Genomic DNA, 26,541 nt, shown 5'->3' with positions numbered 1-26,541 from the left:
TGTAGATCCTCCATGAGCCTCAGCCTTCTCTCTCTTCTTGTTCGGCTGTTCTGGGAGGCGTTTTAACCCGTCTCTCGACACTAATCACTAATCAAACAGGTTTATGGTTTCAACTTGACCTACTTTCTTCTCACAGCTTGTCCAGACTCCAGACTCTTTCTGTTACAGACCTCGCTGAACCACCCGCCCCTCGCCACACTGTTTTTAACTGAATTTTGTACAATGATCATCCTAGGTTATGAAAGATATAACAGAATGATGGGTAAAAAAAAAAAAAAAAAAGTCATCCACACACACTACCCATGTGATCTGCGAAGCCAATACTGACAATACATTTAAACAGGGCCACTGCTGGCCAAATGGGTGCCCAAAGCAGAATAGTATTGTGTAAATTGTAATTAAATTGTATTAGGGCAGTCGTGGCCTAACGGTTAGAGTGTTGGACTTGCAATCCAAGGGTTGCAAGTTCGAGTCTCGGGCCGGCAGGAATTGTAGGTGTACAGCACTCTCTCCACCTTCAATACCTCGACTGAGGTGCCCTTGAGCAAGGCACCGAACCCTCAACTGCTCCCTGGGCGCCGCAACATAAATGGCTGCCCACTGCTCCGGGTGTGTGTTCACGGTGTGTGTGTGTGTGTGTGTTCACTGCTGTGTGTGTGCACTTTGGATGGGTTTAAAAAAGCAGAGCACGAATTCCGAGTATGGGTCACCATACTTGGCTGTATGTCACATCACTTTCACTTTATTATTAATAAATTACAATTTTAGCTTTAGACCGTTACCTATGGTTATGATTTTATTAATACTGTTGCCTGATTGATTTTTTAGTCTCAAGCATTCAGAAATCACACAAAATAAAATTAAGCAGTTTTACTATAATAAAACCATGCTTAATTTTGGTATGGGTTTTGATGTCTACATGTTTTTGTTGAAAATAAATAAAGAGGCTGTAGCATTCCTATCGCTATTAGGTGACCAAAAATCTAAAATTAAGTGGATATTAGAATTACATGTCTGGTCAATATTAAACAAGGATTTGATTGTCCTGTAAGTGTAACAACAGCACTTATCAGGCATTTGGTGCTCTTTGCAGGCATTTGTAATAATGAAAATTGTTTATTTTGTATTAGCTACATTATGTATTTTAACAGTGTTATTCATGATATTACGCAGCGCCTGAAAATAGTCCCAGCCAGGTAACTTCCAATAAGCCTATTTTCAGGTGCTGCGTAATATCATTGCGCCTGCTGCACCCATGGTACGGCAGAAAAAGTTCCTTGATTATTACGCCGGAATGAGAGTATAGTTCCTAGCCATATTGGCCTAGAAAATCGCAACTTTTCATTTTTCGTCGGTCTTAGTACACGATGTAACTACAGAAGAGTCAAGTTTTAAATAGGAAAAATACAGAAACTCTTTGGTCATTTTTGAGCGAGATGCTAAAGGTCTAATCAGATTCAATGATCTATGCTAAGCTAAGCTAAAAGTGCTACCGCCAGACCCGGAGATTGGCTGAATGGATTCGAAAACTGTAAAACTCAACTGTTTAACTCTAGGGGGATTGGAAAATGAGCCTATTTTCAAAAAAAAGTGGAGTGTGTTCCTTTAAGGAATACAGGTGCTGGTCATATAATTAGAATATCATCAAAAAGTTGATTTATTTCACTAATTCCATTCAAAAAGTGAAACATGTATATTATATTCATCCATTACACACAGACTGATATATTTCAAATGTTTATTTCTTTTAATTTTGATGACTGTAACTGACAACTAAGGAAAATCCCAAATGCAGTATCTCAGAAAATTAGAATATTGTGAAAAGGTTCAATATTGAAGACATCTGGTGCCACACTCTAATCAGCTAATTAACTCAAAAAACACCTGCAAAGGCTTTTAAATGGTCTCTCAGTCTAGTTCTGTAGGCTACACAATCATGGGGGAGACTGCTGACTTGACAGTTGTCCAAAAGACGACCATTGACACCTTGCACAAGGAAGGCAAGACACAAAAGGTCATTGAAAAAGAGGCTGGCTGTTCACAGAGCTCTGTGTCCAAGCACATTAATAGAGAGGCGAAGGGAAGGAAAAGACATGGTAGAAAAAAAGTGTACAAGCAATAGGGACCCTGGAGAGTTCAAGCAATAGGCACCCTGGAGAGGATTGTGAAACAAAACTCATTAAAAAATGTGGGGGAGATTCACAAAGAGTGAACTGCAGTGGACTTCAAGAACCACTACGCACAGACGTATGCAAGACATGGGTTTCAGCTGTCACATTCCTTGTGTCAAGCCACTCTTGAACAACAGACAAAAGACAAAAAGGACTGGACTGCTGCTGAGTGGTCCAATGTTATGTTCTCTGATGAAAGTAAATTTTGCATTTCCTTTGGAAATCAGGGTCCCAGAGTCAGGAGGAAGAGAGGAGAGGCACACAATCCACGTTGCTTGAGGTCCAGTGTAAAGTTTCCACAGTCAGTGATGGTTTTGGGGTGCCATGTCATCTGCTGGTGCTGGTCCACTGTGTTTTCTGAGGTCCAAGGTCAACGCAGCCGTATACCAGGAAGTTTTAGAGCACTTCATGCTTCCTGCTGCTGACCAACTTTATGGAGATGCAGATTTCATTTTCCAACAGGACTTGGCACCTGCACACAGTGCCAAAGCTTCCAGTACCTGGTTTAAGGACCATGGTATCCCTGTTCTTAATTGGCCAGCAAACTAGCCTGACCTTAACCCCATAGAAAATAACAGACAGTTTGGGAAGAGTGTGATTTGATATGGGAGTGGGATGATTGTGGGTGGGCTGAAGGCCACTATCAGAGCAACCTGGGCTCTCATAACACCTGAGCAGTGCCACAGAGTGATCGACTCCATGCTCACCGCATTGGTGCAGTAATTCAGGCAAAAGGAGCCCCAACTAAATATTGAGTGCTGTACATGCTCATACTTTTCATGTTCATACTTTTCAGTTGGCCAAGATTTCTAAAAATCCTTTCTTTGTATTGGTCTTATTGGTAATATTCTAATTTTCTGAGATACTGAATTTGGGATTTTCCTTAGTTGTCAGTTATAATCATCAAAATTAAAAGAAATAAACATTTGAAATATATCAGTCTGTGTGTAATGAATGAATATAATATACAAGTTTCACTTTTTAAATGGAATTAGTGAAATAAATCAAGTTTTTGATGATATTCTAATTATATGACCAGCACCTGTAAGTGCTTAAAATGTACATAAATTGGTATTTCCATTCTATAAAATGTATCTATACATTGTGTCTAATTTGCATATTAAAGTGTATTTGGGGAAAACCAGAATGAAACAAGAAAGGGAATAACTTGGCAACATTTTCATAAGAATCTCATATTTCATAGGAAAATTGAGCCACCCACCTGTTTCTGGGGGTTTTCAGCCAAGTGCATCCAGAATTTTCATTTCGGTGCATCTCTAGTACTTTTGTGTTCTAATTTTACCATCCAACAATCTTAGACTAAAGATTTTAAGTGAAGGCTACTGTGAAGCAACATATGCAGAACATGAATGACACAGTAAACATTTCAGTTTAGCGGAGGGTAAAGGTACTGTTATTTCACCCTTTTGGTTTCAGTTGGTTGAAGTTGTGTTCCCACATCATTAGGAAGTTTGAATCACTAAATCTTGAACAACTAACTGTCAACTGTTGAATGAATGAGTCAGTGCATTCCAAACGGGATATATCACCTTCTAAAGTGCACTTCGGAGTGAAAACAATCATGGCTGCCATACTGAAGGGTCACTCCAAACCAAAGTGTTCAAAACTGGCCAAGGGCCCTTCGGAATGAAGGATCTCGAAGGGTACAACTGACGGACACTTCAGGCCCCCATGATCCTTTGCACAGGGAAGGTGTTTGGCATCTCAGAGTTTGACTTTACCGATAAATGTATGCATAGCATTTTTCTATACCACTGTAATATTTATACGCGTTAGATTTGGTACATTATTATGGTTGGTCAAAACGATATTGTACTTCAACAAAAATACTTTACAGCCACCTTTATCAGTCTATTCAAATGTTTCAAATACATAGAAACAATATACATTACAAATACATATTGCATTACATTACATACACAAACATAGATTATATTTAACGTAAAAGACGATTGGGGGTATACATGTTTAATTAAATTTAATACGAAGGTATATTTTTTATTTTATGATTTAAACACTAATTTTTTTACTCCTACACCCTTCATCCCTTCGAAGCTCTCAATCCTGAGTGAAAATCCTGGGATGAACCCTTCAGAATGGAATGCAGTCTGTCACCTCCCACTTGTTTGCCTTGAACCAGAAGACGCTCCCAAATTTGTGCAGCAAACAGTAAAACTGTTTGCACTAAAAACCAGCATTCACAACTAAGATACAATAAAATAATGAGGTAAGACACACCTATTTGCAATATCAAGCAGCAAAAGCAGCTGTTTTGTACAGCTAAAAATAGCCCTTAACTGTCACTCACATTTTTGAACATAGACTTGAAAGTGCATGATCCAAACTTAAATTTAATAATTCATGAATGAAAACATTTTGTAACATGATATTGATGTACCATTTTCATGGTAATGCAGTGTCTGATTTTAAAAATGGGTTTCAAAGGATGAATTTTGAGATTATAAGTTTTCAATTGATATGTAATTTTCTAAGAGAGAAGATTTTTAAAGTGTGAGAAAAAGGCAAAGAAGAAGACTTTTTTTTTTTTTTGACAAAGGTCAGAACTCCTGTCATGATGTAGATTTTTGAGGTGCACTCTTGTCATAATTTAATCTATTACTTTTCCTACATCATTTTTAACAAAAAACATATAGTTTCTCATGATTAGATTAGGATTTAATTGTAATGTAGTGATGTAAACTTAGCCGTCCCACAGAGGGGACGGGTGACAGTTAGGAGGTTAATGAGGAAACACTTAAAGTGCCTTTAAAACAATGTTAATAAAAGATAAAATTCAGGTACATGCCCTTACTGATGATGCATGCTTTATACAGGCAAGCAAATGAGCCCGGAATATGAAAGCAGTGTGCTAAATGGTTAAGCGTCTTCCTTATAATGGTTTTCTATGGGAAAACATTTAATATTAAAGTTTGCGCATTGTGTTTATATTCTGGGTTCATTTTCTTGCCTGTACAAAGTATGCATCATCAATAAGTGTATACTAAATTTGGTCTTTAAATATCACTGTTTTACTACATTACTAGACTACTTAATGCAAACCTCATAAAAATAACTGGTGGTCAGTGGAGGAAAGCCTTGTTTTGCCCTCCATGTGGTCGTTCCTTGTGACGCCACGTGAACACTATGAATCGACTCCTTGTGTTTTTCCAAAATGCCTGATAAGCATGCTGTTTGTCCTGGTTTCCTGAAAAATAAAAATTACGTGTTTTTTAGTAGGAGGTTTTTTTTTGGTGGAGGCGGACCACTATTGTTTAGTAGATTTTTTTGGTTTTTTGTGTATAGAGTTTTGAGGAGAAGAATTTATCTGAAACAGAAATATTTGCAACATTATAAATGTCTTTGTCATAATATTTGATCAATTTAAAGCATCCTTGATAAAGTATTCATTTCACTGGGGGCAGCTGTGGCCTAATGGTTAGAGATTTGGACTTGTAACCAGAAGGTTGCAGGTTTGAGTGCTGGCAGCAGTTGTAGGAGGGAGGGAGTGAATGAACAGTGCTCTCTTCCACCCTCAATACTCATGGCTGAAGTGCCCTTGAGCAAGGCACTGAACCCCCAGTTGTTACCCGGGCGCTGGATATAGCTGCCCACTGCTCCGGTTGTGTGTTCACGGTGTGTTCACTTCTCACTGCTGTGTGTGTGCATTTGGATGGGTTAAATGCAGAGCACCAATTTCGAGTATGGGTTACCATACTTGACAAATGTCACGACTTTCACTTTTCTATCTTTTTTTTCACCCCAACCCAATTTTTGTTTAATTATATATATATATATATATGTGTATATATATATATATGTATATATATGTATATATATGTATATATATATATGTATATATATATGTATATATATGTATATATATATATATGTATATATATGTATATATATATATATACACACTGAATGGTGCAGCGTATAATTTTACAAAAACTTTTTATTTCAGAAAAATACTGATCTTTGGATCTTTTTATTCATCAAAAATTCCTGAAAAAAAATTTACTCTGTTTTAAATACTGATGATGATGATGATAATAATAATCAGAAATGTTTCTTGAGCAGCAAATCAGAATATTAGATGATTTCTGAAGGATCGTGTGACACTGAAGACTGGAGTAATGATGCTGAAAATTCAGCTTTGATCTCAGGAATACATTACATTTTAAAATATATTAAAATAGAAAGCAGTTTTTTTTTATTTGTATAGTATTAATATTTATTTATGTTTTTGCTTTAGTTGTGATTGGGTTAATGTAGGTTTGGTGTTGGTGAGCAGAAGAGAATTCTATAAACATTAAAAATCTTACTGTTCAAAAATGTTTGAACTGGTAACTTAGTGTAGATATATCATTGCATCTAGTTGTTTTGGATAAGAATAAAACGTCAGGTCCAGACAATATTGTCTCTTTTTTTAAATATAAATCTAGATTTATTTGCATTGGCACATGGAAACCTCTACGAACACACTTGACTTGGCCAAAAAAATCGTGGGGGATGAATTTACATTTTATTAAAAATAGTTTTCCTATTCTACACTCATGGCGCGCGCACGTATTAGGAAATGTTAGATGCCTGCCTCCACTGCGAGTCTCTATCAAGCACTAAACAGATTCAACTACTCTCTTCTTCTTCTTCTCCTCCTGCCTTGCTCTTTGACCCTCATCACTCACCGCAGAGCAAGCCTGTCCTTGATAATGCTGCTGTGAAAACATGGGAAAAACCGACCAGGAAGAAGTTGGGATCAAGCCATCTTTATACAGGCGGAGCAAAGTAATTTTTTTTTTTTTTTTTTTTTTTATTCATTTTTTTTTTAGTAATTTTTTTTTTTTTTTTTTATTATTTTTTGTCTTTGGGTACGGAGCAAAATAAAATACGCTCGGTCTAAAGCGCATGGTTTACGCTGTCAATACGCCTACAGACAGGGGCGTGTCTACGTGGTGGCACCGCCCCCCCCCCCCCTCTTATTTAAGTTAAGTGCTTAAATTGTAAATATGCAATTATTTAGTTATTTTATTTAGTGCATTTGTATTTTGTTGTTTGTGTATATAGTTTTGCAATAAAAGCGTATCAACCCGGTTGAATCCATAAATAATCACTGAGGGTGCTTCTGCATCCATTAGTGAGGATGCTCTAGTCTTAATGCACATTTTCACATATTTTGTCCTGTCTACTGCTATGGTTATCACTGTGTAAATCCCTGCTACTTTGAGAGTAAATCCCGGATAAATATGCAGACGTCATTCCTGAAACTTTGCATCGTGTGTGTGGCCGAAAAACAAAGTTGTGCATTTTAAACGTATTAAAGACTAGAAAGCTTGCAAAGAGTGCTCTTTGTTTAGTGAGTGTATACACTCCCCCCAATGTTGCCCGTGTATAATAATAATAAAAAAAAAAAAGTGCGTCGGGGAAATGCCAGGCATGTCCGATTACCAGTCCAGCCCAGGCAAACCTCCAAACATGATCTCTGAAAAGCCCTTAATGAGCTCTGAACAGGACAAGCTGTGGCATGTAGATAAAATCACCAAAATATGTCCTCAGCAGGGAACAAAAGTCTATGCCTGGGTCCCAAATATAGCATATTTTATATATTCTCTCGTGCTTAAATTTTATGCAAGATTAATTCAACTTAACGCAATATACCAACTCTGTTGTAGAGATCCCGCCCCTTCTTCTAGTTCTGGGTAAAAAGACTTGCAGTTGTGTCATCACCATTAAACCAGAGCGGTTTCTAAGGTGTAGAATCCTCATCAGAAACTATGCTGTGTCGTTTTCTTTGGCTGTGGATCTTACTGCGTCGTGCAGGTCGGTACAAAGATTTGATTGGCGCTGTGTAACTTAGTATTTCTGTATGCAAGACTAAACTTGATCACTTAAATCTTTGATTTGATTCTTTGGAAATAGTGTTTGCTTTTAACATTTTCTGCGTTCTGCATCCATTTCTCTCTCAGCGGGGTGAACGTGTGTGTACTTGTCTAATCAAAGGAAAGTTTATCAGGGAACTTGGGTATAACAAGCAATTTCTCACTTTTTTCTTGTGAGTCACTCGGTATGGGTCAAAACGGACAGAAAAGGGTGAGCTCATAACAGGTGGAATCTGGAAAAATGAGCTTCCATATAAAGTCTGATTCACTTGTTTACACTGTTTTCATCGATTCTGACAAAAAGTGGACAGGCATCTTAAAAAGCGTAGAAAAGAGCTGCATTTTTGGAATCCATTATTAATGTTTTAAGGAAATAGTCGTAATGTTTCTTTTAATGATACATTTATAAATATTTCAAGTTTTATATACATTTGAACCTGTTGGAAGTATTTCGTTTTGAATATCTGCATTTGTGGATCATCTCAGATTTCAAAGTGTAAACTTATTTTTGGAAAGTCGCTATTTTGGATAAAGTTGTGAAACATTTCATCTTATCTCTCAACTGTAGGAGAAACAAAATAGGCTATGCAGCCATTTCATCAGAATCAGAATCAGAATCAGAAGAGCTTTATTACCAAGTAGCTATGTTTACACACACGAGGAATTTGACTTGAGACAGGAGCTTCCTTCCAGTGTAGAAGAAAGTACAAACGTAGAGCAGACATACATAGGAATAAGGATGTAATATAACACTAATATATAAAAAAAGAAAAACATAGGGGAAAAATGTAACTGTTTAGATAAATGTATAATGAAACCTGTATTGGTTATACCAGACATTGATGGATGTTTTGTTATTCAGAGGGCATTGTGTGTCTGACCAATGTGTCGTACACGTTTTTCTGTGCTGGGGGCTGCACAGACCCTGCTTTGTACTTAGATGGGACAGAAGGTCACTGTTTTCACTTATGCAAGAAGTGATAAAATGCAATTTCTGTTATCATTTTCTCATGAGGTTAAGTAAGTACAAAACGTTTAACTTTTGGCTTCTGAGTGAACTCTTTCACAAACCGTCTGGAAGTGGAAAGAAAAAAAGATACAAAGTGAAATTCTAACATTGCATGTAGAAGTAACTTTTGCCAAGTATGTTAGATATTTGGCTTTGAGTCAAGTGTTCAGATGCGTGGCATGTTGTTTTAATGTCCCTTTTTTTCTGCTATCACCAATCCTCCTTGAATTCATGTCTGGTAACAAAAGAAGGTCAGGCGAGTATTTGAGTCCAGACAGCTTTCTAATGTTGTTCTAATAATTTGCACTTGGTTTGATAAACTTATTGCTTTATATAAATATATATATATCTCTTCAATAGTCACAGGCAGCTGGAAAAATACACAAGTGTACTGAGTGAACAGCATTTCACATATTCCCATCCAGTTAAGAATAGGAAAGGAAATCATCTTTTAGAAATGCTATTTTTGTTTCTATTTTTTTTAATTTAGTTTTTTTAATTGTTTTGTTTAATTTTTTATATGTTTAATTTTTTGGTTTGAATATGATTTTGAATTAAATATATATGTTTGACTTAGAGAAAATTAGAGGCTACTGAGTTGAAGAAAACTGTCAGCCAAGAGACTGTGGGTGGGTGATTGGCTCCGGGATGGGATACACGTTAGTTAAAGGGATAGTCTGCCCAAAAATGATACTGTTATCATTTACTCACACTCATGTCATTCAAAAACTGTATGAGCTTTTTTTTCCCTGTGGAACACAAAAGAAGATACTTTTGAAAAGGTTTTTTTTTTGATCCATACAATGGAAATCAGTGATTTGTTTGAACCACAACTTCAGTGTGTCTTCTTTGGAGTTCTGCAAAAGAAATAAAGTCATGCAACAACATGAGTGTCTGTAAATGATGGCATAATTTTCATTTTGGATAAACTATCCCTTTAAAACATCACAAAAGCATTATGAAAGGACCAAGAATTTTCCAGAGCACCTTTAATCAAAAACCTAATTAAATGAATGCCAAACCCAGTTGGCCCTCATTATCTTCAGCAGTGGTAATTAGATCGCTTATTATAGGGCTTATAATAAAGGATGTCTTGCTGTGCAGGTGTGGCAACCATACACAAGGGAAGTCTTGAACATGCAGACAGATAAACAAGGATTCTCAGAAATTACAGTTTTCCATGAAATGACGTTTGACGTTGTGTGTACGGAACAGCAACAAAATCAGTAGTTATTGCAGGGCAAATGTGTGTGTAAATAAGTTTGTCATAAAGAGTAAATTGACTTCATTAAAATGCTTATTACATCCAGAGCTGACATACAAATCACAACATTCAATTTTTACAAGTACAGTTTCTTTTAAATGGTGAGTTAAAAATGTATGTATGTATATATAGCAGAATCAGAAAGAGGAAGTTATTGATGGGTTTTGAGTGTTTTCATTGCCTTATAAGGCTGTTACTGCTGTTGGGCATTTGGTGTGATGTTTTGAGGGTGTTGCTCACTGGCCCAAGTCTAAAGGGCCTGTGTAATATTCAGTTTCATAGAATGTGTGTATTGAACATTCTCCTTTATTGTATCCCTGTTAGATTTTCTTTGCCATTTTGTTGTTTGTCAAACATCAAGCTGATAGTGTAGAAACGTTAGATAGGTTTGTCAGTAGATAGGAATTTGGAGATTGTTTGGATGTGTTAAACACTGGCCTCCAGATAACAGTGGTTTCATACTTTCCATGTCAGGTTTGAGTAGTGGTGCAGGCATTATTCTATTGTATTTGAAGGGATTTCTAGACTAGAGTATCAAATTTTGGAAAAATACTAATACAAAAAAGACTTACAAAGGATCTAGGCCATATCTAAAGAGTGATACACCAGAATGTCCTTCAGACAGGAAAGATAACACCAGTCAAGTGGCTCATTGAAGACAATAGTATTAAAGGGGGTGTAAAAAATCCCATACACTTCGTAGAAGGGGCTTTACGCATCTACATGCTTAAAAATAAATGTTTTATTTTTTTTTTGAAACCTTCTTAATTGCACAAAAGGTTCTTTATAGTGGAAAGGGTTCTTTACTAACTCCCTAGGAACTAAAAAATGCATGTACATGGGATTTTTTTTTTTTTTTTTTGGAAAAGGCTATATGTATGAAACCAGAAGGAGGGAGATTGGAACCAGGCCAACTCAAACATAGTTGTGGCTCGTTTTGCACAGGTAAGCACTACTATTTCCTCACAGCTGTGATAAGGTCTGGTGCACTTACTGGAAGTGCTTTGAATGGAGTCCTTTTTCTGGTAGTTTTTTCTGGTTGGAAAAAAGACACGTGACATACAGTATGGTGACCCATACTCAGAATTGGTGCTCTGCATTTAACCCATCCAAAGTGCACACACACAGCAGTGAACACACACACTGTGAACACACACCCGGAGCAGTGGGCAGCCATTTATGCTGCGGCGCCCGGGGAGCAGTTCTTGTTCAAGGGCACCTCAGTCGTGGTATTTCCGGCCTGAGACTCTAACCCACAACCTTAGGGATATGTGCTTGGAAAATTGCGTATGCATTTTCTATTCCCAATTTGTACGTACACAACATTTATAAATGAGACCCCTGGACTGGTAACAATTGTGCATTCCTGAAGTTTGTTTAAACTATAGACTGTATAAAAACATGGACGTAGTGTGCGTGAAGTCACCCGTAGGTTTCTGAAGAGCGTTTTTGAAGCTCAAAGTGGGCGGAGCCGGCCATCACCATCTTAGCAGGGAATCACCACGCGTCACTCCCGGATGATTGAAAATGGGTAAAGAGGCGGGAGCTGGTTGCTAAAACCACGCCCACCTAGCTCGACAGTTGTGACAGCAGTGGCAATCCCAGCAAGTGGCCACGCCCTTAATTATGCAGAAATTTAAGGCTTAACATAATTTAAATGGATGAGTTATAAAAAAATAAAAAAATCACCTCCCTCACAGTTGTCATGAAGGGCAAAATTAGCTATATAGACCAAAACCACTTTTTGTACTAGGCTGTAAACATTTTTTTTTTCTGCTATAAAGTTGGGCATTTTAACATGGAGAGTCTATGGGACTGACTCTCTTTTGGATCCAGCCTCTAGCAGCTAGTCAACCGGAAGGTTGCCACTTGGTTTAAACTAGATTGTTGAACCTGAAATCACAAGCAGGGGGACAGTCCCAGTAGACTTTGTTTCCTGCCCAGAGCCCCCTGAGATGTGATAAAAATGAAAAAAAGGTTGGTTACATAAGAGGATAAACATACAATATGTACAAACATGTACAAACATTTACAATACTTGTTTTTTATTCTGTCACAAACACATAATTTTTTTTTTTATCACAAATAACAGACAAACATAGACAAATAAGCCATGTCTGATTGAAAGATACTCCAGAATAGGGATGTACTATGACAGTTCTGGCTGCTAAGTAGTTATGTAGGAGATAAAGTACATCCAGTTTGTTTTGATCACAGAATAAACCCCAACAGGGTGGTCTTGTCTCATTTTGCAATAACAACCGGCTAGATGTACATTATCTCATTTATTACATAGCTATATATACATATATATGTAAAGTATACTTAACCCTCTGGTGCTCTTCGTCATTTTTGACCGAAAGATTTAGCGTTTTGTTTTTTTATAATTTTTTTTTTACTTAATCAGGCATTTACTTACGAATTTCCGTTTGGTAATGCGCCCAAACATAATTTTACTGAAAGCAATTTTTTTTGAGATATCAACCTCAGATTTGGAACACAACTCCTTTAGATTTATGTCTTTGATTTTACCAAAGTTTCAAGAGTAAAATATGTTTAGGAAAATATATTTCAAATAAAATTTAAATTAATATTTTTGTGCTTTTTCATAAATAAACTATTTTTTTTTTCACTTTTATTTTTTCACTTTAGCAATAATCTGCTTCTTTAGTACACTAAAATCTCCTGATTTATATGCTAGCAAGTGACTTTTAGCCAGGATGATTGATCAAGTTCAAACAACAGTCTGTGTGGCTAAAACAATAGCGTCTCTATAGTGATAATCGCCTATGAAGAAACCATGTCCTTCACTCTTATCAAAGTGCCAGGATTCCCATGGTAGGAAAAAGACTTGAATTTTGAATAGGCAAAAAATATTTAATATTGTATCAAATATTTTTTGCCTATTCAAAAAAAAAAAAAAAAAAAATCCTTATGCACAATGCATTCATCAACAACTACAAAAGTCATTAAAAATTTTGGGAAGCCTTATGGGCTGCATGCTGTCCTTGAAGTTGTCATTATTTTTAATGATTATTGTAGTTTACATATGTAACTGCCTTTGTGGAACCTCAGAGAGGTTTTCATGCCAACCCTTTCTTTTGTGTAATCATGTGGCAGTAACAAGCTCCAAAAGCAAAAGCCATTCAGACCATCTATCATCACAAACCCAGTAACCACATACCACATCCAGACAATGGCTCTATTGCAAATTCGTACAGGCGTACTCCCAACATATAGTTCTAGAAGCCCGTTCATATATATATATACACACACACAGTATAATTATGTGTATGTGTGTTGTGTGTGGGTGTGTGTATATATATATATATATATATATATATATATATATATATATATATATATATATATATATATTCAACAAACAGAACAAATTTCACATACATTTGACAAACAGAAATGGAATAATGAGTCCCTAAACAAAGCGGGGGTCAATATCAAATGTAGCAGTTAAAGATGAAACGGTATGAAAATTTCATATCACAATTATAGTGAACAAAATGATCATGGATATCAAAATGATGTTAAAATGTGCTGGAAATGTTCAAAAAGTAGTCATACTCAAACAACAGTTAAATTTAGCAGACCTATGCACTTTCTGTTTGCATAAACAAAATAACATTAAAAATGGTCAGATTTTAAACAAGAAAAAAATATTGGTTAAGGGACTTCTAACATGTTATCTTCTAACATGGCTATTACATGTTCAAATAAAGTTTTGATGAAAGAGTTTTATAAAATGATAAACCTCACAATTCAGCCTTTAAATCATTTTTTTAAGAAAAGGATGAGCCAAACTGCTAAATTAAAGGTATTTTATCTGCTTTATAAACAGTTCGACATAGGCTACCTTGTTATTCGAGATATTTTTTTAGAAAGCACATTAGCTTTGTTTTCCATTTACCGGTTAAGAATTACGACAAACATTTAGTCTGATTTTCACATTGGTCTGAACACAAATGGCAAACAGGCCAAAAATGTAAATGCACTAGTCATTTCCCCTTATGTATTCATAGAATTCATTTATTCATACATTCATTCGGATAATTTCTCTCAGCACATTTTTTCACATGAAACAAACCTACACTGTGCCTGCGTGAGACTGTTACTAACTTTACTCGACTCTGAGCAGTGTGTACTGCAAGTTTTTGAAATCTCAATAATCAAATACTGTTTTAATGATAATTCAAATATGAAACGGTAACACTAAACGATAGGACTTTTTTAATCATGGTTAATTATCAACCTGGTGATCGTTTCATCCCTACTGCAGTGCATCTCATCTTAATGGAATGAGAAAGATAAGGCAAGTCTTGCTGTGAGATGTTCTTTCACTCTTTTATCAAGGCACTTGCAAGTTCTAGAACACATCTGGGGGAACAGGTTACAAGGACGATTGGCTGTCTTCCTGTCTGTCTGTAAAACTGTCTAGGTTCATTGCAGTTTATCGCTCTGGCCACATTTGCAGTCCTCATGCTTCCTCGCAGCAGGATTTGTTCACACAGGTGATCAGGAACACTGTGCATTTTTCTTCTGTTGTTTTTCAGAGTCAGTAGAAAGCTCTATTTAATGTCCTAAGTTATTGGAACTGTGATATTAATTTTCCTCCATCTGTGTCCTAATTACTCTTCCACAGGTGCATGTGCAATAATTGTTTATGGTTCATCGAACAAGCACGAAAAACACTTAAAGATCTGTAAAGCTTATTTGGATTTTACAAAATTATTACAAAATTAGTACAGTGTCCCAAAAAAGAAATGTTTATTTTTTTGCTGAGTTTATGTACATGGACGTGTTGTTGAATATGCAAATTTGTGCTTCCTCCAAACAGCCTCTCAGTATAATCTTTCCCTTTCTTCAGATTCCTTTAGCGTCACAGTACCCTCAAGTCCTGTTCTTGTGGTGCGTGGAGCCACGGCACTTCTTCCCTGTGAGTTTGAACCAGACTCTGACATCTCTAATGTGGTGATCACATGGCAACGGGAGGAAAACGCTCAGGTGGTCCACAGCTTCTACTACGAGAGAGACCAGCTTGAACGACAAAGCTCTGATTACGTCAACCGGACAAAGTTAAATCACAAGGACATTGCTAAAGGAAATGCATCCCTGAGTATAGCCAGTTTTGGACTGAAGGATGCAGGAAACTACTTGTGCATAGTGAGCAACAACAAGGGAACTGACAGAAGAGTGGTGCGTTTGGTTTACGCGGGTACGCCAGTGGTATTTTAGAATAGTACAACTGAGATACTATTGTAGTTTTTTTATATTTTATATTTTTATATGTTTGTTTCATTTTAATTATAGTTTGAGTTTTCATTTTTTTAAATGTCTGTATTTTTATCATTTTTATTTCAGTTGTAGTTATTCTAGTACATTGTTAGACTAAATAAAAAAGAGAAATGTTGCTTTTTTAAATTTCTTTTTCTTTTTTTTTTTTTTTAGTTTTAACTTTAGTAATAAACCTGCCAAAAATTAATCAAAAGTTGAGTTACTTATACTCTGTACAAATGCATATACCAAGTCATATGGATTAATATTCTGTTGTTTACTTTTGACTTCTAATAGTTTGATGTGAGAGATGATCTGGTAAATCATTGTGTGTGTTTTATGTCTTCAGCCTTCTATTCCGAGCCGATGTTAAGCGTCCTTCTCAAATCCACCGGTGTGACTGTCCAGTATGAGTTGGAGGGCTACCCGAGGCCAGAGGTAATGTGGCTGGGGTCAGGAGGTCAGAATCTCACTGACCATCTGGAGATTTCGCCTGCATCAGACGGAGGACTGTTCTACGTAAAAAGCAGCTACATAACCCAGAGTCCAGCGTTCAGTGTCACATTTACTCTAAAAAACCCTGCTCTGCATCAGAAGCTACAGAGGCATGTTAACATCAGCTATGGTAAGCACTGCTTTCTGGGATAAGAATGTATTTGATTGTATTTCATCAATGATTTAATTAGATTTCATTGTGTTCACTTGTTTACCCAACTGCTGTTACAATCATTAAATTACTACAAGCACGAATAAATGGAGATCTCTCCTTCACGCTCCTCCACTGTTTACCGCCTGTGACTGTCACAAGATCAGTTTGTCTCACTGACATATTTTGAGCAGTTGATGTGTGATCTCTTTGTAGTACTCGTGGCCAGTAATGCTGAAGTTAAGTAGTTTTGCTTTTCTGTAGTTTTTCAATGGCTTTTATTCACACTGACGGCCTTACCTGAGCAGTTGAAGGCTGTGCATTTATTGCATGGACGGAGCAAAAATTAAAGTGTCTAAAGCTTATGCATAGTTCCACTGAATGATAAATGTGTTTTTAATGAACCGAATGTACGAAGGAAACTGAAACTAAAATAACCACAGCATTAACAACAACCTTTAAATAAGAGCGCAAGCTTTATCTATAATCAGATGCATGAAAGTAGCGTTGGTTGCTATAGCAAACAGAAATCGGGCACGTTTTCTTTCAGGAACATCATTCACCGATGGAGAGGAAAAGTTAAATACTATAGCATTCTATTTTATGAAAATTAGATGAAGAAGTTTTCACACTGAATGAGAAGTGATCTCGCCCTCAAAGAACTTAAAGCAACTGTGCCAACATGTTTTAAGTCCACATCCATTGTGCCAATACCGAAACACTCCTCCCCGATGTGCTTAAATGACTACCAGCACTTCATTATGAAGTGCCTCGAGACACATATGTATGGATGTTGTTTGTTGACTTCAGCTCAGCATTTAATACCATCATTCCCTCCAAGCTGACCACAAAACTTGGAGACCTGGACTTTAACACCTCCCTCTGCAACTGGATCATGGACTTTCTGACCAACAGGCCTCAGCATGTTAGGTCAGGCCACACCTGCTCCACCACCATCACACTCAACACCGGCGTACCACAGGGCTGTGTGCTGATCCCATTCCTTTACTCCCTTTACAACCACGACTGCAAGCCTGTGCATGGATCAAACTCCATCATTAAGTTTGCAAAAGACACCACGCTGATTGGCCTCATCAGAGACAACGATGAGACTGCCTACAGGGAAGAGCATTCTTAAGGACTCCTCGTACCCTGACCACAGACTGTTTAACCTCCTGCCCTCTGGAAGGCACTTCAGGAGCCTCCGGACAAGGACCAGCAGATTCAGGAACAGCTTTTTCCCCACAGCTGTCTCCTTAATGAACTCTGCCCACTGACACCCCCCAACGCCCCACCCCAAAACCACACACACAGACTCCTCACCCCTCCTCTTCACTACATCTGATTTATTTATTTATTTACAAACAAGCAAAAAGCAGTAAACTTGTTATTACTTGCACTACTGTCTGTTTATCCAGAATACTGAGTTATCCATTTTCACACTGAAATATTTTCTATGCACTTTACTGTCCATTTCACCAGTGTAAATGATGTTCATAGTTTCTGCCTATAGTGTACATACACTTTTACATAATCCATCTGTATAGTACAGGTCCTTCTCAAAAAGTTCATTATTTTCCATAATGTAATGATAAAAATTAAACTTTCATATATTTTAGATTCATTGCACACCAACTGAAATATTTCAGGTCTTTTATTGTTTTAATACTGATGATTTTGGCATACAGCTCATGAAAACCCTCAAAAAATTTGCATATTTCATTCGACCAGTAAAAGAAAAGTGTTTTTAATACAAAAAAAAAGTCAACCTTCAAATAATTATGTTCAGTTATGCACTCAATACTTGGTCGGGAATCCTTTTGCAGAAATGACTGCTTCAATGCGGCGTGGCATGGAGGCAATCAGCCTGTGGCACTGCTGAGGTGTTATGGAGGCCCAGGATGCTTCGATAGCGGCCTTAAGCTCATCCAGAGTGTTGGGTCTTGCGTCTCTCAACTTTCTCTTCACAATATCCCACAGATTCTCTATGGGGTTCAGGTCAGGAGAGTTGGCAGGCCAATTGAGCACAGTAATACCATGGTCAGTAAACCATTTACCAGTGGTTTTGGCACTGTGAGCAGGTGCCAGGTCGTGCTGAAAAACGAAATCTTCATCTCCATAAAGCTTTTCAGCAGATGGAAGCATGAAGTGCTCCAAAATCTCCTGATAGCTAGCTGCATTGACCCTGCCCTTGATAAAACACAGTGGACCAACACCAGCAGCTGACATGGCACCCCAGACCATCACTGACTGTGGGTACTTGACACTGGACTTCAGGCATTTGGCATTTCCTTCTCCCCAGTCTTCCTCCAGACTCTGGCACCTTGATTTCCGAATGACATGCAAAATTTGCTTTCATCCGAAAAAAGTACTTTGGACCACTGAGCAACAGTCCAGTGCTGCTTCTCTGTAGCCCAGGTCAGGCGCTTCTGCCGCTGTTTCTGGTTCAAACAGCACACGCCTGTGCATGGTGGCTCTGGATGTTTCTACTCCAGATTCAGTCCACTGCTTCCGCAGGTCCCCCAAGGTCTGGAATAGGTCCTTCTCCACAATCTTCCTCAGGGTCCGGTCACCTCTTCTCGTTGTGCAGCGTTTTTTGCCACACTTTTTTCCTTCCCACAGACTTCCCACTGAGGTGCCTTGATACAGCACTCTGGGAACAGCCTATTCGTTCAGAAATTTCTTTCTGTGTCTTACCCTCTCGCTTGAGGGTGTCAATGATGGCCTTCTGGACAGCAGTCAGGTCGGTAGTCTTACCCATGATTGCGGTTTTGAGTAATGAACCAGGCTGGGAGTTTTTAAAAGCCTCAGGAATCTTTTGCAGGTGTTTAGAGTTAATTAGTTGATTCAGATGATTAGGGTTAATAGCTCGTTTAGAGAACCTTTTCATGATATGCTAATTTTTTGAGATAGGAATTTTGGGTTTTCATGAGCTGTATGCCAAAATCATCAGTATTAAAACAATAAAAGACCTGAAATATTTCAGTTGGTGTGCAATGAATCTAAAATATATGAAAGTTCAATTTTTATCATTACATTATGGAAAATAATGAACTTTTTCACAATATGCTAATTTTTTGAGAAGGACCTGTATGTTCATAGTACACCTATCTGTATATCATGCTGATAGTATTTAAAAATCTGTAATTATGTCCATAATACTGCCTTATCTGTATATTTATTGTACATTTGTAACATATTGTAGACCTTGTATATTCTGTACTTACTGCTTATTGCACTTCTGGTTAGATCCTAACTGCATTTCTTTGCCTTGTACCTTACATGTGCAATGACAATAAAGTTTAATCTAATCTAATCTTAAAGGGATACTCCACCCCAAAATGAACATTTTGTCATTAATCACTACCCCATGCGGTTCCAAACCCATAAAAGCTTTGTTCATCTTCGGAAAACAATTTAAGATATTTTTGGATGAAAATCGGGAGGCCTGTGACTGTCCCATAGACTGCCAAGTAAATAACTGTCAAGTAATACTAATAATATACTAATAATAACAGTGTCAAGGTCCATAAAAGGTATGAAAGTCGTCGTCAGAATACTCCATCAGACATGCAATCTATAGAGTATGTATGTTTTGCAAGGTTCCCCTTTCTGTTAAACATATTTTATTGAACTGTCCAGCTTTTCATGTACAGAGAAAACTCTTTTATGAAGTGAACTCGCTTAAAGAGTTTAGTAAAATTTTGCCAGGAATAGTTTTTGAATTTTTATCACGTTCATGTAAAAAATCTTGTGTGATGTAACTTGTGTTTGTTTGTTTGCTTGTTTTTATTGTATCTGTTATACTTGTATTTTTTAAATTGTTTTTACTATGAAAATTGGCTTTTTTTGCTGACATGGCATTAAATAAATATATACTATACTATACCATGAGCATATAGAAAAAAAAAACATGAAACACAGTTTTATTGGGGATTGCAGCTGGCAGGCAGCAGCAATTATTAGTGCAAACAAAATGAAGGGCATTTTCCATCCTTTTCAATGAGCTACTGTCATCGATGACAGAGTACCTAATTCAAAGTGTTAATCTATTGTCATAAGGTGCTGCAGAAAGCTGTGTGTGTTGTTGTTTTTTTTTCTCTAACCTATGGTTCTCTAACCATAAAGGCTGCTGTGAAATTTGCCCCGTGACTAAGCATTTAAAGTGCCCCTATTATGCCATTTTTATGATTCATGATATTGTTTTGGAAGTCTCAAACAGTAGGATTACATGCATGCAAGGTCAAAAAACGCTTTTGTTTTCTCAAAATATGCATTAAATATCACCTCATTTTCCAGCGATTCTCAAATGATTTGTTCGAAGCAGTTCAAAGATTCAGTCTCTCAAACTCTCTCAGGACTCTAGCCGCTGCATTTTGGACTACCTGTAGCTTGTTTATTGAAGATGAACCACCTAGCAGTGCATTACAATAGTCCAGTCTAGAGGTCATGAATGCATGAACTAGCTTTTCTGCATCAGAAACAGCTAACATGTTTCGTAGCTTGGCAATGTTTCTAAGATGGAAGAATGCTGTTTTTGTAACATGGGAAATATGATTTGTAAAAGACAAGTTGCTGTCTAATATAACACCCAGATTTTTGACTGTAGAGGAAGTAACAGTTCAACCTTCTAGTTGCAAATTGTAATCCAAGAGATTCTGTGTACTGTTTTTTGGTCCAATAAATAATATCTCTGTCTTATCCAAATTTAAGAGGAGAAAATTATTGCTCATCCAATCTTTAAATTTTTTAACACACTCTGTTAGCTTAGATAACTTAAAAGTTTCATTTGGTTTTAACCAGTATCATCAGCATAACAGTGGAAACTAATCCCGTATTTTCGAATAATATTACCGAGGGGCAACATATATACTGAAAATAGCAGAGGACCTAGGAAAGATCCTTGTGGCACTCCATACTTTATTGGTGATAATTGGAATGACTCTCCATTTAAATAAACAAAGTGGTAGCGATCGGACAGGTAAGATCTAAACCATCTTAAAGGCTGCCCTTGAATACCTGTATAGTTTTGCAATCTATAAGTATGTCATTATCCAAGGATGTCGAATGCAACACTAAGATCAAGTAAATCTAGCAATGAAATGTAGCCTTGGTCTGACGCAAGAAGCAAGCTCTTTTGTAATTTTAACAAGTGCAGTTTCTGTGCTGTACAGGATCTAATAAGCACGTTGTTGGTTTAGATGCAGTGATAAGCAGTGATTATTTAGCTCTTCCTGTCCTGTAGTTGTAAAGAAGTGCAGTTTATCTTTGGGCGCGATGAATGAAGCAGAAGTAATAGACGCTGTAGGATCTACATTTGTTACTGTATGTCTGATGTTATCTATTTTATCAGTGAAGAAATTCATAAAGTCATTACTATTAAACTGTGAGGGAATATTTAGATCGGGTGGCCTCTGGTTATTTGTTAATCTAGCCACTGTGCTAAATTAAAACCTTAAAAGACTGTTTTGGTTATTTATTATAAGTTTGCGGATACGCTCGAGCCTGTCTATAGCTGGAAACGATACGCCTATTTCAATAGTTCTGTATTTTGAACACTCTATAGAAAATATAAACATCTATTATTTACCATACTTACTTTTTTTAATTCAGTGGAGCAGCTGGTCCAGATAAACAGGATACTGATCCATCTTTCAACAGCAAGCATTTTGTGAATCCTGTGTTGAACTTTTCCATTGGTTAGAGAAATCAGTCGTCAGTAGAATGATGTGTTTGTTTTGGTGGGGTCAAGTTGTTCACGGCCAGCCAACATAGAACATAGGCTTGCATTACGCAAATGTGTTACCCCATGAAGTATAGCCGTTGAGAAAGTGGGATTCGATTTACTAATGACTCGTTTCAGCTGTTCAGTCAGTTCTTTATTTTGGGAGACAATAACTTTATTTATCATGCACTTTCAGCTTTACAACTTTGCAGGTAGTTTACATTCACATACAGCTACATTACAGACTGCATGAAAGGCAATATTGGAAATGGCATAATAGGGGTACTTTAAATAATTTAGGGAAAGCATTTAAATAATCCTGAATCGAATCATTAATCGAATCGAATCAAATTTAATTGTGAATCAAATCGAATTGTTCTGAATTTGCAAAAATCGTTCTTGAATCGAATCGAAAACCTATAAATCGTGAATCGATGATTTGACGCACGACAGAACCTTAAAGATCTTATTAATCTTATTAAGCATTACACAAAAAATTTGAAGATCTTATCAATCTTATTGAGCAATACACACAAAAAAAGTGAAGATCTTATCAAGCAGTACACAAAAAATTGAAAGATCGTATCAAACAATATAAAAAAAACGTAAAACTTTGATCGAACTTATCTAGCTGTACAGAGAAAAACATAAAGATCTTATTCTTATCAAGCATTATGCAACCCCCCCCCCCCCCCCCCCCCAAAAAAAAAAAAAAACCGTAAATATCTTATCGATCTTGCAAGCAGAAAAATGTAAATAAACATCTTAATGATCTCATAAAGCAGTTCGCAAATAAACAGAAAGCACAGTGGGTCGACCAGTGGCAGACATGGCATTATTTTGGAAAGAGTGAATTAAGCTGTCAGCTCATGATATGAGGTTGTAGAAAAAAGCATTTTAACACCAAAACCTTAATTTCATTACAGATAACAATCTGATTGAAAAACGTACATGAAATTCGTATTTCAAATTTGAAGACACCTAGAATTCGAAAGTACTCTGAATTTAAGTGCTTTGTTTGTCCCGTTGTGCTTTAAAGGGGACATAACACACACACAGTTTCTGCTAATCTCATGTTAATCTCGAGGCTATAGAGTGATATTGCATCATTCATATCACCTAAAATTCTTTAGTTTTATCAGATTTATAAAAGACAGATACAGCTTTACGCTTCTCTCTGAAAACAGCCGAGGCATGCCGTTGTGTGACATGAATAAAACAGAAACAAAAACTTTGACTTAAATTTTAATTTGTTTATAAAACATTTGTTGCCCGGGAGAAACAAACTGCATCCATTGTTCCCCTAACGCTGGGTCCTTTGGGAAGCTTAACAAATAAGGACATCATTCTGTCACGACCAAAACCCCACTTCTTTGGTGACTGTTGATTTTGTGGTCTAAAAACAAAATGACAAATCCTTCTCGAATGCAGCTCTGACAATGACTCCAGTAACCCTATGAAGCACATTGATATGCTGCTCCTGCTCTCATTCTGTTTGCTGTGTGCACACACTCTTCCTGGAAAAGTCCCCATATAAGGAATTCCACCCTTTATGGGCCATACTCGAAAAAAACTTTCCTGAAACTTATATCAACCCTGAAGGAGTGTATTTGGCACAGAATTACTCCATCATGCGTCCAACTCGTGTTTTGAAACTTTGGCCATGTTTAGCATCAGAATCCAACTTTTTAACAGTCTAAGTAAGTCAGAGTAGCATTAGACCTCCTCTTTAATGACAGCAACACTCAGGTCTGGATTGGAATAATCCGTAGCAAACAGTGCCTGTCTGTGGGTGGAGATCTCATTATCTTTTAGTAGGCTACTCTGTCTGCACCAATCCCACAGATGGAGTCATATTGGACTAAGGTGTGTTGATGTGGTGACGAAGTACAAAGCTCATTGGTTTTGGCCACGGCTTGCTGAAACTGGGGGATTTGCTGGTATCAGGCTGCATTTCAAGAGTGCAGATTTATTTGCTGCTTATTTTTCTCCTCTGTGCTGAATTTAGTTCTTGCATTATGGCTTGACCCCTTTTCTATTTCAGAACTTCTTTGGATTTTATAGTTTGTTTTCCCTTTTATTGCAACAAAAGCTAAAGTGAAAAGTTAACACAAGTCTCAAAATATCTACGTTCATGAGAAGCACTTGAGCTGAGATCAACCAGCCCTGATGCTTATGTTCTCTGGCACGTTCTGAGATGCTTCTTGAAGCAAGAAAATCACATTGACATTTAATCAATGTCAGTCATTTACTTGTCATGTATTTGGTTTGTAACCTCAAACAACCAGTGCATTGAATCTCAGTGTTTGTTGTGTGAGTTCTTGAGAGCAGAATCAATCCTTCATTGTCTGATAGCTACCAGGTTCGTTGATGTTTCACATTACATTATTTTTTTCTCTGGGAAAATTTTGAATAAGCATCAACCTAGTTCCCAAACTGGAAATTATTTAAAAAATAAAAGCCACTTTTTTTGTGAAAGGTGACACTGCAAGACTACAACACAAAAGCCCGTTTGTCAGTCTTGAACAAATGAGAATCAGGAGTTGGAGCACTGCAGCTGATTCACTGTTGTACACACTTTTAGACCGACAACGTCAGCTTTGTTTCTTTTTCCTGATTTATTTATGTTTCGCGGAATCTGTCAGCAAAAATGTTTTGACATTATTTTTGATCATTTCCTTCCTTCCTTTCTTCCATTGAAAGTGTTTTATGATGCAAAACTTTCTGAAATGTTCAATTGCTCATTAATGTATTTGAGACATTTCGATGTAGATTCATAATCTGTGATCATAATAGAAAATGAACTGGGATATGATGTATATAATTGTTCAGCAAGGATGCATTAAATTGATCAAAATGACAGTAAAAACATTTAAAATGTTAGAAAAGATTTGTTTAAAATATTATATTGTTCTTTTGAACATACTATTCATGAAAGAATCCTGGAAAAATGGATTCCACAAAAATATTAAGTAGCCCAACTGTTTACAACATTGAAAATAATCAGAAATGTTTCTTGAGCAGCATATCAGATTGATTTCTGAAGGAGCATGTGACACTGAAGACTGGAGAAATGATGCTGAAAATTCAGCTTTGCATCACAGAAATAAATTACATTTTAAAATAGATTAAAATAGAAAAGTTATTTCGAGTTGTAATAATATTTCACAATATTACATTTGAACAGTGGTGTATGAAAGTATAAAATTAGACATAAAATGCTATTTAAAGTCAATTTAAAATTTGATTCATCAGTTCACATTATTCAAAAGAAAGAAATAATTTGTCATTGAGAATACTGAACACAATTGAATATCCTGTTTAAATGTCATTACAGAAGACGTATGGAGTCACCTGTCAGTAACATGTTCCTCTTGTCTGTCTTTAATTTTAGATGGGAACATGAGCTCCAGATCTTCAGTTGTGGTTCTGTCTGTATTCTGTGTTTTCCTCCTGTGCTCGACGGGTCTGCTGTTATGGTTATACTGTCATGAAAGGCGCAAATGTCCTCCCGTCCATAATGGATACACATGAATGGCTGGAAAGTAACTACTACTGCTCTTCAGATAGTGCCTTCAATATTATTGTTACGTTTTTATTCTCATATTTAAATGAATACTGCTGCTCTACTAGACTTTTTGCAATGCTGATTTGGGACAGAAACACAAGAAATAATTAAAAAGTAGATTTTTTTTGTAGCAATTACGTTGTGTTAGTTTCACTTAGCTGTCCTAAATTCATCAAATTCACTATAGCGACTATCTTGAGATGTTTAGTGAAACCAAAAAAAAAGAAAAAAAAAAATTTCAGGTTTTTTAGAGCATTCATAAAAATGTAAGAGTGAGAATGCTATACTATAATGAAATTAGAATGGTTTACAGAAATCATAATTTGCAAAATTCATGGCTTCTTTTGAATGTCAGTTTATGGAAAACAATGTTATTAGAAACATAAAGTGATGACATCTAACAGCATGACATCTAATAGCATGATCATGCTAACCAGCATAACAACACTAGCATGAATTTAAGGAAGTACTATCAATCTTTATTCTGTTTGCGAACACAGAAATGATACACTTCAGCTTTAAAAATGATAGTTCTATGAAGAGTGATATATTTTAAAACATTGACTATACAAATGTTTTTTTTTTTCATGAAATATGCATATCACTGAAAGAATATTGAAAACAAAATGCTCATTGTATGCCTGCTGATATTGAAGATTTTTACTATGCACAGACTTGCTGGAGTTTACTTTCATTGTAGCAGTAATATTAACAAGATGTATTTTACTTTAGTATAAAAAATTAGTTTGACAAAGTTTGTTTCATGTTTTTTTATATTATTTTTTAAGGCATTTTAAATGATCTTAAAAAAACTAGAATTTAGACCAAAACCAAATTAAACCAATCAATAAATTACAAAATGATATTAAATTAGTTTGAATTTAGTAAATGATCTTATTAAAACTATAATTTAGTTCAAAACCAAATTAAACCAATCAATAAATTACAAAATGACAAATTATTAATATC

General features: G+C 36.4%; 1 protein-coding gene across 2 annotated transcripts; it reads left to right on the top strand.

Moving 5' to 3' along the window:
- The first annotated feature begins 7,718 nt into the window (after positions 1-7,718).
- On the top strand, positions 7,719-26,439 carry LOC109094461 (CD276 antigen). 2 transcript variants are annotated; one of them, XM_042769455.1, is made up of 5 exons: positions 7,719-8,012; positions 11,214-11,289; positions 15,227-15,574; positions 15,983-16,258; positions 25,399-26,439. In XM_042769455.1, the coding sequence occupies exons 2-5, from the start codon at positions 11,223-11,225 to the stop codon at positions 25,536-25,538; spliced, it is 831 nt and encodes a 276-aa protein (XP_042625389.1). In that variant the 5' UTR covers positions 7,719-8,012; positions 11,214-11,222; the 3' UTR covers positions 25,539-26,439. The 2 variants fall into 2 exon arrangements, with proteins under 2 accessions (XP_042625389.1, XP_042625390.1); XM_042769456.1 differs by lacking the exon at positions 11,214-11,289 and having other exon boundaries at positions 7,732-8,012.
- The last annotated feature ends 102 nt before the right edge of the window (positions 26,440-26,541 follow it).

The sequence above is a fragment of the Cyprinus carpio genome, chromosome A13 (assembly GCF_018340385.1).
Source record: "Cyprinus carpio isolate SPL01 chromosome A13, ASM1834038v1, whole genome shotgun sequence".
In the NCBI taxonomy this organism is placed as follows: domain Eukaryota; kingdom Metazoa; phylum Chordata; class Actinopteri; order Cypriniformes; family Cyprinidae; genus Cyprinus; species Cyprinus carpio.
This window is presented reverse-complemented; position numbering and strand designations above follow the sequence as displayed.